Raw genomic sequence first — 13,566 nt, forward strand, 5'->3', positions numbered from 1 at the left:
AGGCTATCGACCAATACCCCGAAGGCCCTTTCCTCCGGGCAGCTTTTCAGCCACTCTGCCCCCAGCCAGTAGTGCTACTTGGTGCCTGTTGTGCCCCAGGTGCACGACCTGGCACTTGGCCTTGTTGAACTTCATGCAGTTGATGTCAGCCCATCGGTCCAGCCTGTCCAGATCCCTCTGCGCGGCCTTCCTACCCTCGAGCAGATCGACACACACACTTAACTTGGTGTGGTCTGTGAAGTTAATGAGGGAGCACTTAATGCCCTCATCCAGATCTGCTTTACAACAGATGGGTCCAAATGAGGCATTTGTAGCTTACGGGTAGTAACTGAGCGCCTGTGGCTTCACATACTTGCAAAACAGCTACCCTTAAGCAAGCGGGTTAATGCCATGCTTCTCACCTGATCTTCTTCTTCATCCTCTTCATCTTCAGCCAAACGCTGCCTGCCCACTTCATACAGTCTGCAAACTGTATCCATGTTCATGGTATCCATGCTCCCTTGATTCTGAAGGGGAAACGCCCACACAGTTAGTCCCAGGCATTCAGTTTTGCATGCATATTCAACACTATCTGATTTCAACTACAGAAACGTGACTAAAATCCTTCCCTCCCATTTACTAGCAGCTATACAATTAGCACTAAAAGACAGTCTTTTATTTTCAAGGACTAGCTAAGGAGTGACGTAAATATCTACTTTCTGCTTCTGCCACCTATGAGTTGTGCTCTTACACACAGACCTCATAAAACCCTTATTGGATCCTGAACACACTGTGGGTTAGTCCTCACCTAACTGCACAACCCCTCTTTTCATATGTGCCTCCCTACCGTATCACTGAACTGTATGCCTTGAGAGAAGGCTAAAAACTACCAAAAAGTCACAGAAGACAGCAGTCTGATGGCCCCATTGGCCACGTGTATATAGCCAGTTCAAGAAACTGAGTACTGACAACATATTAAAGCGCAAAGAACTGGATCCATTAGTTTAATGTGACTGCCTCGCCCCCCCCCAACAAATTAGAAGTTTCACTTAGTAATTACTGTTTCAAGTTCTTAGCTTCTGGGATTTTGCTACGAAAATACATGAGAAAGGAATAGAAAGAGATCCACAGCAAAGCTCCATGGGAAGTCCAAGGTAGACAGCATTTTCCAGGTATTTAATTTCCTATTAAAATTTGCACTACATCATTCATATAAATAGCAAAAAATGCATTTCTGTGTTTCTGAGTAGCAAAGCCACTACAGTTATTTTAAAGTGGGAAGCATTTGAAGAGTCCGAGGCTGAAAAAGATAGCTTTTAAGCATAAACTGTAGATGGACAAATGAATTGAACAGCACCTTTAACACCATCAAAACACCACCACCACTTAGGATGCAAATTTAACAGTAGCAATTCCAGAATCATCAGTTCCAAAGGTTTTAAAAAGAAGGGAAAAAGCATAGCACACAGATCACAGTTAGCTCCTTTACCTCAATGACAGCCAGATAGCAGTCTTTGCTGTCTGTGCACAAATCAAAGATATTCCGCTTTACATCTATGGTAGCTGGAAAACATCATAAAATGAACTCAGTGGTTAATTGCATATTACTTAATGCTTGCTAGAAGACAAAATCTAATCATATATATCTAAAAGCAGATAACTCTGAGTGAAATGGACATTTGTAACAACCTGTAATAAAGAACAGAAGCGTTGGAGACAAAAAAAAAAAAGGTAATTTCTTAATCTGGTCTCCACAGTGCTTCTTCCCTTGATAATAGATGTACTGACTTTCCTAAGCACAGTAAATAAGAGATAATCTTTCAAGATAGGTGGCAACCAGAGGACGGAGTTATGAGCTGTACCTCCTTTAACAGCAAAAGCCGCATTTATGTCTATAGCGGTCATTAGTATAGCTGCAGAAGCTCTGCCAGCTCAACGCCAAACTGACATTTTAGACTACCAGCATGGGGAAACGCTGGAAGGAAAAGGAAAATAAGATGAAAATAAAAAAGGTCCTTCCTAAAATTACAAGCAGTAACATCTTGGCCAAATGACCTACTACCTCAGATTTTGCCCTGCTTGGAAAAAAAAAAAAAAAAGGAAAATAAAGCCAGAAATGCTGAGTGGTAGCAAGTAATGAAGTTCATACAGTGCACAGATGATACTTGAACCTATTTCAGCATTAAACCGACATTCATGTTTTGATCAGAACAGATCATAGCAAAAATTGTTTTGTCACATATGCAGGGAGGAGGAGGAAGTAAACGTTACTAAGAACTTTCAATAAAACTTCAAACCTCCAGACCAGAATATTTGTTCCTCTTTTTGTCTTACCTATAGGTTTATAATCAGTTGCATTGAATGTCCTGAAAGAAGAGCCAAACGGACTTCTCATTCTCTCTTCCAAAAGGTCATCTTCATCATCTGCCTGCAACATAGCTGATACAAGGAAAGATCATTCTACAAACCCACCTTCAACTTGTCATTACCTTTAATGAACTTAAGATCAAATCAAACTCTTGACATGAATTTTCTTCATATTTAATAGCTTGGCAAGACCCATTTAAGATCTTCTCTTCTAGAGTTGCCTTTATTACTAGCAATGATCACTGAAGCTTAAACATTGAGGATAAAATTACTTCCTCAAGCATTATCAGGTCTACTGATATACACATTTTCTTTCTCAAAAGGTTGATTTTTTTATCTCACAAATGAGTTTTGATATCATTGATGTTAGAGAAAACTGTCTTTGTCAGCACTACATATAGTGTAAACTCCTGAAGGGGAGGGAGTGGAAATCCAGTTCACATATGCCAGAAAGGCCTGCAGCTAGACAGATTTTGAAGCTTCCGATTTCGCTGAACAAATCCCTACTTATCACCACCCAGACGTGTCCAAGGAGAGCAATTAAGACTGAGAAATCTTACCTCCATACATAACTGTACCAGTGTAGTTGAAGACCACACGACACTGATCCAGTGCAGGTACTGTGTGTAACAAGTGGAAAGTTCGGAGGTCCCACTGAAGAAATCCAGGCTAAGGAGCAACAGACTATTGAAAATTTCTGTTTCAGTTTCAACACAGTGCTGAACAACTGATTAATTGCTTTCAAGAAACATCATTCCCACCCTCTTGCAAATATGACAGTGTCAGATTCTAGCACCATGATCTCTTCAACATACTCAAACCCAAAAAGCTGTTGCTCAAAATGTAATTCCCACTTAGCTTCCCTTTGTTACTGCAGTAGCTTCATGGTAGATCTTGGTAAGGGAGTGGAAGAGAGCAGAGATACCGCCAAGTGCATTAGGGAAAAAAAAAAAAAAAAATCGAGTATTTCCACTAGGCCAAAATCAGAGGCAGAGGCAGTCTAGATTTAAACTAGCCACTTGTCTGACAGTCCCCACTTACTCCCTTCAGAGACAAAAGCTGTTGTTACTGTTCATAATTTGTAACGCAGCAGACCGTTTATACAACTTCAAACAGCTACTTGGTTTTCAATGCAAATTCTTGACCTCTCAGCACGTTACCACCGTGGCCAAAGGATACAATTTCTGTGTTGACTATGACCTCTAGCCCATTGGGATGGAAAACACCGCTGATGGTCATGTTGAATTTATCAAACTTGTGGATGGCTTGTGCTGATCTGACATCCCAGAGGACACCATCATTTAGGACAAGGTCATCTGTGGGGTTAAACGTGGCACAGTTCTTCTTGTAGTTGTTGGCAAGATCTGGGTTAAACAGAGTCAATAGCTTGTTGCCAGTCTGAATATCATAGATCTTTTAGATTAAAAAGAAAAAGAAAAATTAGTCACAATTTGTAACGTACCTGTGCCTAAGAACATCCCATATTATAGATTGTTTCCAGAATCCCCCCAGCCCCATTTCACTTTATAATTTCAAGCAAGAACATTATAAAGATAACACTTGCTCTGCTACTCTAATAGTTTTTCACAGCTGGAACCAAGTCTCACAACATGATTTGGCCAGTACTTAACTTACTGCAGGTTTGCCAATATATTTAACACAATCAGCATTAGTTCCAAAGAAATTAACCCCATTATGAAAACTGGGGCAGAAAGCTGCAGACAAAAGGTACCACTTAGCCAGAGCCTGTTTCAGAAATTCAACTGCTTTCAGAGCAGATGGTATTATAAAAACATCAAAACCCCAAAGCACAAGGGGGAGGGAGGGGTAGAGGAAGGGGTCATAGCCATATCTACAGAAAAGGAGTTAAAATTTCTGGTATTTACACTTAAGGGCAACTTTCTATGCTTTGCCCTAGTAAACTGTAAAAAGCTTTAAAGAAGACTTGGAAAATAAAAAGGGCTTTACCAAGTACAAAGGGTTTATGACCATCTCAGATAAATTTGATCTGTAACACCCTGAAGAACCTAGCCCTCTTTCAAACTCAGAGAAGGGAAAAAAAAAAATCTTCAATATTGGAAAGCAATCTGGTTATCAGACAAACACAAAGCACAAACAGATCTGACTTCCAGATAAAGTTAAAAAAAACTGGGCAGGAATGCATGGTTTGCTTAAATGCAAAATACTTCCAAAAATCAAGAGCAATAAATAACTTATTCAAATTATATATGATTTTACGTTTCACGGCAGTATTTTTATGCAAATGCTTTTTCAAAAGACAGTGTCTCTAATGAATGCAGATTAGCACCGAGGAGCAGAATCACCGAAGCCTGCATCTGTCAAATTTGCAGGTATTCATACAAAATACTGCAGTATTCTATGAAATTAGATCGGTAAAATTAAACTTGCGACACCCATAAGTAAGCTCTAGATTACCGGGGGAAAGAGAAGAATAAGGACACTTAGTAAACCATTTTCCATGGCTGTTGATTGAGCTACTGCTAGATTTTTTATTTTTTTATTTTTTATTACTATTAATGAAAAATCAGGCAAAGGAGTCAACTTCGGGGGGGGCGGAAAAAAGAGTCTGACATAACTTCTCTTAAATGAACAAAAAGCAGATTTCTGTTGCCCAGTATAACCAGAGAAACAACACACCGCACATTTTTCGTGCTACAGATGATTTGGAATGGTCAAGTTTATACCCTCAAACACAGAGAGAAGCGTTATTTGATACTTCCAAAGCTTTTTCTCTAAAGTTTCTTTGCTCACCCATTACACTCTGTGCATCATAGCACCCTGATCTGCTGGTAAACACTCTGTGAGTAATTACATTCTTGTCACAGTTTCACAGCCATGACTTTTAATGAAACTTACATGGGCGATGTCTCCTTTTGTGCCAATGACCCTATCCTGAGAGTGCTTGCTGAACTCCACGTAGTGGTCATCAGGGAAGGAATGCCTGTAGATAGAGTCAGTAAGGAAGTCAAGGAACTGCAGATTCAAACCTCCTGTGTGAACTAAACAGCACCTCGAGCAGAGGGTCCAACAATGCCGAAAACTGAAGTCTAGAAACTAGAAGACTTCCCTTCGCTATTGACCATAGCATGCTACCGTGTTCCACTGGCGTTTGTAGGGAAGTATCTATCACAGACACACAGCCTTTACAACAGACCAGTTAAAAACCACAAGAAACAAGTTATTAGGCTTGTAACCAAATTACTGCTGCAACAGGGTCTGCCATAAACATAACACCACTTGCAGGAGTGACCTTTAAATGGCTACATGCCTTTTGGTGAGAAAAGACATTTGTAAATACTGAACTCAATTTGACATAGCTGCCTTTGGGATATCCAGGTCTAAAAATTTCAGCATGCAAATTACCATATTATAAAATTCTGTAACTATCTACAAAAAGATTGTCAAGGTAGTTTACTAACATGAGAATAAAACTACAAACATATTTCTTTGTCTTCAGGAACAACAGTGATTTTACTCCTCTATCTTGCATCAAACAGCACTTCTGGTAGGTAGAATTTTGCTACGGTGTCTGTACTCAATAAAACAGGGAAGATACTAAACAAGAAAAGGAACATATTTTATTTTTTAATCACAGACATTGTGGGAGCTGTGCTGTCCTTTCAGAGTCTGTTCTTAGGAATTCTGCATATGTTGAATGTTTCTTCCAACTACAATATACCCCCACAGATCAGAGTACACCTACTTCATATCAAAGACAGACTTCATTCCCCACAACGCAGACAGAGGTTGGCTCCACGTAGCAGATGTCAGCAATAAAGATCCATCCTGTATTTCCAGATGGTAGTGGAGGAAGAGAAAGGAAAAGATGCCAGGGAAAACAGAGGTTATTTTACCTGTACTCTTAAGTTTAGGCTTACAAAATTAATTTAGGAACTACCGCAGGTCTTGTGCTTGAGAAACTACTTCTGTAGGGATGTCTCAGTATTTGATGTTATGCCAAGGGCTCTTTATGCTATACAGATGAATAAAAACATAACAATAGAACGATCTATGATGTTAATAGCAGATAAAAGCAGGATAACCCCAGCCTGAACTCTGATGCACTGTGAATGGAGTTTATTCTGCTTGTAAATGGGTTACCTCCTGGGTTCTTCCTAGAATCATTTCCCACAAGACTTTTCTCCAACAAAGAATTGTTGTATTATCTCTGGTATTATATCTCACATCTCTCTTAAATGTAGTCACTTTAAGCATTTTACCACTTACAGACACACATTCATTATTTATGAAAGCACACAGCCCCTGCATCTTCTCCGTTATCTTGGGAAGAAAAAACTACACAGAACTCAGAAAGGTAGCACAGAACTGCTACGAGTACTTTCAAGACAGGCATTAGAGGCCAGCCAGTAGGTGCACTTTACATTTACATAGACAGGCCCAAAATATACCAGGCTTTAGTCTATGAGAACTTCTAAAACTCAGCACAGGTCTTTGATTACTTACCCTGGATGGCTCAAGGTGCGTGATAGCAGAGTTATGGCAGTTGTAACTAGCCTCTTCCTGTCCACTAAATACATTGTAGAGTTTCAACTGCCCTGTGCAAGTACCCAACATTAAGAATCGTTCCCGTGCAGAAAACGCGCAACAGGTAAAGCCACTCTCATCCTCATTTGCTTCCCGGAACACAGAAATAGGACGGAACCTAGAGAAGGTAGAAAAAAAAGGGTCACCCAAAAGAGAGCAGAAAAGCAAAACGGAACTACCGTGTGATAACATTAAAACCAGTCCTTTAAGATCACATAGGTAAAAAGTTGTAGCTTTCATCTCAGACAAGCCAAGTATCAATTATAAGGCTACTGCTTGAGTGAATATGTGACAGCAGTGTCTACAACATTTCAGGGTTTGTCTTGCATGATTAGGTACTTCTATTATAGCACATCATTAAGTTGAAGCAGTTGGAGTCCATCTTCAAAGCTGGATTAATGGCAAACCTGAAAATGCTGTCATCTGGAAAATTATTTTTTGTAAACTTAGTATCATCTTCCAATTTAACCTCAGCAAACAAAGGCCACATAAGGCTAGCAACTTGCTGTGCTGAAAATTAAGCCACACGATGAAAAATACGTATTCCGCTGTCCTCCATCTGTCGGTAGGCCTGGGTCCATCAGCAAACCAACCTCAAGGCTGTGCTACACTCTCTTTTAAAGCTGTCATTACATACTTACCTTCCAGAGGAGAGCAGAAGTATGAGCTTCATTAGCCAATGCTGCCAATGAATTAACATGACACTGAAAATAGAGTGTGCTTTATGTGCTAAGGGTCAGTATTATGGACAAGAGAAACAGAACAACTTCTGGAATTGCTTTTCAAAGCTCCCCAATTGCCACTGTTGAATTAAAACACTTGTCTGTCCAAGGAGACTCCGCTGTGGGACACCGTAGCCTGAATCCAGGCAAGGCTTTTTGGCACAGGGCACACCCTGAGAGGGAGCAAGAAACGTTTTTCTTCCTTACCTGCTAAATATAAGGTGTCTATCAAAGCAGCCACCATCCACCCCTCCGTACTTCGGAAAGGCTGCCCTGCGGGTCAGCCGTGAGGTAAAGTTAGTTGGCGCTTGGCGCCTCTGTTTTGGCTCAGGACACTGGTGGGGAGTAAAGAGAGAGAAAGGGGGACAGGTGGCAACAGGGTTCTTGCAGCGGGCATGCTGCTCCCTAAGGTACTCTGTGATTATACTGTCCAGCGTGGGTGGGGAAGGAAGGTGTCTGTCCAGCTGCTTTTTGATAGCTGGGCTCTGGCTGTAGGCGCCATGGTCCGATTTTTGTCGCAACACTCTGATTTTTCTGCCGTTGCAGGGAGATGGTCTCTCCCTGACAAAGCTAATCCTGCCAATCAGAGGAGAGTTGCTGGCATAAGAAGGGCCTGGAAGGGCAAGTGGACCTTGGGATGCAGACGGCCTTGCCTGAGCATGGACAGAGGTGGCAGGGGAACCTACGGAAGTGTGGCTACTCAACCGGGCTGAGATGCCATTAGCTATGCGAGGAGTGCGAGGCAGGGCCACGGGAGAGGCAGCAGCCGCAACAGGGGTGAAGGCAGATGAATGAGATGCTGCAGTCATGGGTAGGTCAGCCTCTTTAGTAAGGACAGATGCAGTTTCTCCTAGGCCCTTAGAGATGAGATGGTTCCGAATCAGGAGCAGCAGCTCCTTCTCAGGAAACGTGATCCTTGACTGGGCCACCACATCCGCTTTCTGCAACCGAGCCAGGGAGACATCTGTGCCAATCAGCAAGGGCTTCCCCGAGACACGCTCTATCAGCTCAGCAGCATATTTGCAGAACTTCACATGCTCGCTGCGCTTGTCCTGAAGCACCGGCTCTTTCATCAGCTGCTGAATTTGACAGCTGCTGAAGAGGGGGAGCTTGCTGATAATCTGCCGGACAGTACTGCTGCGTGAGAGCCCCACCAAGGCTTTGCAGGCTAACGCTCGGATCTGATCTGCGTCTGTGATCGGCATCTTTATAGACAGCAATGACAGCAGCACTTTGATGCCATTGTTGGACTGTACCACATTCCACATCTTAGCTAATGTGTGCTCACTGCTCTTGGGGGCCTGAGGAAGCTTTCGCCGAGGAGTTCCGGAGATGAATTTGCCAATGCTGGAGATCCGGTTATCGGGGCCACATACGCAATTGATGATGATCTGAAGGGCTGATTTCTGAATCTCTGCATCATGGATGAAAAATTCACCCTCAGCAACTCCAAGGATGATGCTAATACCTAGTGAGGGAAAGAAATAATTTCTTTAATAATTCCAAGTGCATCTCACACAGTTTAATCAGACAAGTAAGGGAGTCTTCCAGATAACTGGGAGAAATACGTAATTCCTCTTAATTGCAGGAATTTTTGAAGTTCATTTTTTCTAACTAGCATAAGACACGTTCCTCTGCCTCCCTGACAAAATGTTTTTCTACACTGATGCTCCTCCACCTCATCAGTGAGTAGGCAGCCAATCTTTCAGAGGTCAGGCATGACCCAGGATTACAATCTTTAAGATATCTGGCACAGAGATGATACAGAGGAATGCCTCTAACTTCTGATCACAGAAAGCAACTCTTTTGTATAAATATAAAATTGGACATGGATGGGATGAAGCTGCTTCCTAAATGAGTCAAGCAAAAATGAAACTTGGTATCTTTTTTTTCCCTCCAGAGTTCCAAATGAAATTAAGGTTTCGTGTCCACTTTAGAAGTTCAAATCCACTCTCAAAAATAGCTATTTCGTCCAAAAAAAATCTCATTTCATTCATGTACTGAATCTGAAGGTGTCCAATTAGAGCATAACTCAAACAAATACATAGCACTAATTGTTCTTCTCACATTATTCCCAAATGCAATATCCTCAGGAGTCCTAAATTTCTAGGAAGCTGAGGGAACCTTATAGTCCCATTACAAAAGCAAATTTTCTTGCATCTGTATTTAATGAGCTCTTGAATAGAAGCATGAGTCAAAGACCATGCCTTCAAATTTGTAATCCAACCAGTGCTAATCGTGACAGTCTGCTCTCCCATTTATTTGCATCCCTAACAATAGCTCTGAGTACATGAATTATTTTAACCCTTGTCTCACCGCAGATGAGAAACATTTGAAGAAAACACATACCAGAGGCCAACTGATAAGATTAAGTCACCAGGACCATATTCAACTTACCCACAGTGGAAACAGTAGATCCAGCCTCATCTAACACATCCACAGGTTCTGCCAGCTGCAGCTGGATTTTAGGAACCACAGTCAGGATGGCTAGTACATCCAGAGCGTAGCGTACCGTGTCATTCCTGGAAGTCAGTAACAGAAGAACTTCTTAGAGGTATAACAAGAGATGTTAAGCAGCATAAAAACAGTATTTATTCTACCCTAATCCAACAAACAAAACTGGTCACATCTCATGTTTTTGATAATGCCTTCTGATGTTAGGATGTTCCTCTCTTAAAGGGCTGGTCCTCACAGAAGGCAGTGTTCACATACTGTAACTGAGCACACTGCCTCCTGCAGTTTGTCATCATGCAGCCCACCCTGCCCACAGGCTCCTAAAAGCACTGTCATTTTGAATTTACGGGACTAAGATTCCTAACACTTATCCACAAAAGCATTCTAAATTAAGTTCCTCAATCTAACCTAACTCTATATCTCAGTCAGAAAACATTCCTCTCTAAAACAGTTTGTTACCAATCAAGTAGAAAGGAAGTTTTCTCTGAAACAAAGGGAAATTTTAGCAGTAAAACAGACAATTATGACAAGGAAAAAGGCATCAACTTAGGCACTACATTGAGAGAGAGACAGGTGTGTGGAAAATGAAGAGAACTGTTGAACAAGAGGTGGAAGAGCAGAACAATGCAAGAAAAGGGGGCAAGGTTTGTAAGCCTCTACGGCGAGGCAGGAGTTAACCCAGACAGCAATTAGGAAACAGATGCAGAGAATAAGAAACAGGAGAAGAGAAACTACCCAGGAGAATGCAACCTGAGAGAGGGAGGCGGGGAGCGCACAAGCAAAACAGATTTTGAAGGCTTTCAAGTTAAGCTAGGCAAGGAGCTCCTGCATGCAGCAGAAATAAGGAGGAGGGAGCCCTGGTGACAGTACAGCTGATGACAGCTAGTCCTGGCAGACCGTGACTCACCAGCAAGTGTCTCTAGAGAGGACTACACTCTCACTCCTGGGAGCAGATGCTGATCAGGATAAGCAGAGGCTGGAATTTTGCACCCATTCTCTCTCTATAGTGGGGACAGGATCCTAATGGTATCCTTGCCTATCAGAGCCTGGTGCAGTTTCCTTTCTTTTGTAAGAGTAAGGATGCTGCAAATTGTTGGATTTGGACTGGGGGGCGGGGAGGAGGAAGGATGTGCCACAGAAACAGCACAATATCACAGTGCCCCCAGAGCATGGCTAGGACAGGAGAAACTGAGAAGCAGCATCTCAAGATAAGCCTCTCTACAAACACCCCGTGTTTAAGAGCCGGTGGTTTATCATCTAGGGACACTGTTACTACTGTGCTTTGCTGGAGTTCACCTTCAGACTTTTTTCCCCTCTCTCAAATGCTGTCTTGTTGGGTATTCACAACTCCTTTGTACAGTTGTACCTAATCAATAATATTCAAGTATCAGTGAATGAACAAAGGTGATACACAACATTCTCTCGAGTCAGCTAAATTTACTACATCCACACAGACATTCCCCTGATTCTCCAGATGGAAAACATGGCTTGATTTCACCCTCTTAAAAGGTTTTCTAGTCTCTAATAAAAAGGTGAACAAATAACAAAGAAAAGTAGCACAGAATTGTGACTACGCTCTACTATGATGCTGAATTGTCAGAAATCAAAGGCCTGAGGCATTTTGGTTCTTCAGAATTCTCATCCACCCTCTACCTCAAGATTTTAGTCCTGCTGTCTCCAGTGTTAATTTTCATGAGCACTGTGTAACCAAAGCACAAGCCCCTACAACCCACTAGGCGCCTGCCATAGATGCTTTAAGAAAAAAAAGGAAATTCAGAAAATTAATGGCTGTCCTGCCCAAAAATCACAGCTTACTGCACTAAAGAAATAAAATATTACAGCAAGCAGCTTACCTTGCATAGTATGTCTTCCAGTTGCATGCTATTGAAATGAGCTGAAGCATGAGCTGGACGCAAGACAACTTGAGAAAAACCTCTGCTGGCTCCCAGTAGAGCTGTGCTGGACCATACTCAATCAGGAACTCCATCATCTCTACAATCTGCTCATGAGTATAGGAACATGCCTGCCAAGAAAGGAGTTGGAAGCATTAGAAAGGTATCACAAGGGTTACAAACTTGCACATCAAACCCTTCACTGCTGGGATTTAACTGAAAACTGCATCCATATCTAAGCTGAAGCTATCACTGTTTCTTGCAGATTTATTATTTACTTTGTTTTATTCTTCAAATACAAAAAAAACAGCAGTTGCCATGATAATATGCAATAAGCTACAGAACAATAACCTTTAATACCCTTTAAGTTTTTCTGCAGTCTAGAAAGCTTAAACCAATTTAAGAAGTTACACTAAAATTCTGTTTTTAATTCTGTTATTAATCTGTTTTTAAGCTACTAGACCATAATTCAAAAGAAATTTATGCTAAAGTATTAAAAAGGCTGAAAAAACACTCATTTACAGTTTCTAAGTTTGGACTACAAGAGATAACGAAGAAAAAAGTAAATTCCAAACAAGTTTGCCTTTCAACTTGAAAATACTCTTCTAATCAAAACATCAACAGCTTAAACACATTTTTTTTAATTACTGAAAATGTAAGTGATTTTTGCAGAAGCCAAAAGTCATGTTTTCTTATTTTAGCTCTTCTGGAAAACCATTGTGACTGAAACCAGAAACTACAAATGAATGTACTCCATCAGAACAAGCAGCCACAAAGTTTAGTTTAAAATAAATAAATACATTTTCAGGGAAAAGATTGAAAAATAAAGTCACAGACAACACCAGTACCTCCCAGGTCGTTCCTAAAAAACTATGGTGTCCAGAAGACATGTTATTTGTCACTACCACATTAATTCCTAATTTTTTTGGTATTATCCACTTCTCTATAAATAGAGATTTTGTCCACGTTGAAAGGTTGCAACACGCTGCTCACCTTGTAGGGGGGCTGTGGATGTACCAGAATGCCACCTTCCGTGCGCTGGAGCGACTGCTTCACCTGCTCAAGTTTGATAGCAAGGTGAGCCTCAAAGTATCGACGCAAGGCCATGCAGGTATGTTTCCCAGTCTGGCGACTGGCAAAGATCTCGTCATCGCTCAGGAGAGCTCCTTGGTCTTCCAGGTTTAAGATTTCAAGAGTACTTATCTTCAGAAAGCAGTCGGGTGGAAAGAGAAAGAAGAGAAAGGTTCAGCCCACACTTCAGAAAAATAGCACCTACAATTCTCAGCTGTACTTGTACCAAACACAAGCTCTCTTTGCCACAAAGGATACACAAACACTCTCTCAGAGAGCTGATGAAAGCCTTTCTGTTCAGTCAGCTATTTGCTTGGATAATAATTAAGTCTAAAAAGAACCATTCCTCCTCCTCCGCTATCTATGAAGAAATCCAGCAGCTACATGGGTAAAAATCTAGAGGCACCATCAGGCATTGTGTTACACAACACAAAATGTGCTTGTGGCAAGGTCCCTGAGCTAATACCAACCCAGGCTACCGTGACTGCACAGCACGCAGAGGTACTGCTTTTTGT

General features: G+C 41.5%; 1 protein-coding gene across 1 annotated transcript in view; it reads right to left on the reverse strand.

Moving 5' to 3' along the window:
* DCAF1 (DDB1 and CUL4 associated factor 1) overlaps positions 1-13,566 on the reverse strand; it is a 49,965-nt gene that overhangs the window by 15,843 nt on the left and 20,556 nt on the right. The window contains exons 11-22 of the mRNA XM_032194155.1: positions 12,974-13,183; positions 11,942-12,111; positions 10,032-10,156; positions 7,842-9,102; positions 6,832-7,030; positions 6,071-6,153; positions 5,224-5,308; positions 3,526-3,759; positions 2,907-3,000; positions 2,314-2,418; positions 1,469-1,542; positions 402-506 (exon numbers count right to left, since the gene is read on the reverse strand). Of these exons, the coding sequence (XP_032050046.1) occupies positions 402-506; positions 1,469-1,542; positions 2,314-2,418; positions 2,907-3,000; positions 3,526-3,759; positions 5,224-5,308; positions 6,071-6,153; positions 6,832-7,030; positions 7,842-9,102; positions 10,032-10,156; positions 11,942-12,111; positions 12,974-13,183 (2,745 nt within the window). The remainder of the gene's footprint in view (positions 1-401; positions 507-1,468; positions 1,543-2,313; positions 2,419-2,906; positions 3,001-3,525; positions 3,760-5,223; positions 5,309-6,070; positions 6,154-6,831; positions 7,031-7,841; positions 9,103-10,031; positions 10,157-11,941; positions 12,112-12,973; positions 13,184-13,566) is intronic.

The sequence above is a fragment of the Aythya fuligula genome, chromosome 10 (genome assembly GCF_009819795.1).
Source record: "Aythya fuligula isolate bAytFul2 chromosome 10, bAytFul2.pri, whole genome shotgun sequence".
Classification (NCBI taxonomy): Eukaryota; Metazoa; Chordata; class Aves; order Anseriformes; family Anatidae; genus Aythya; species Aythya fuligula.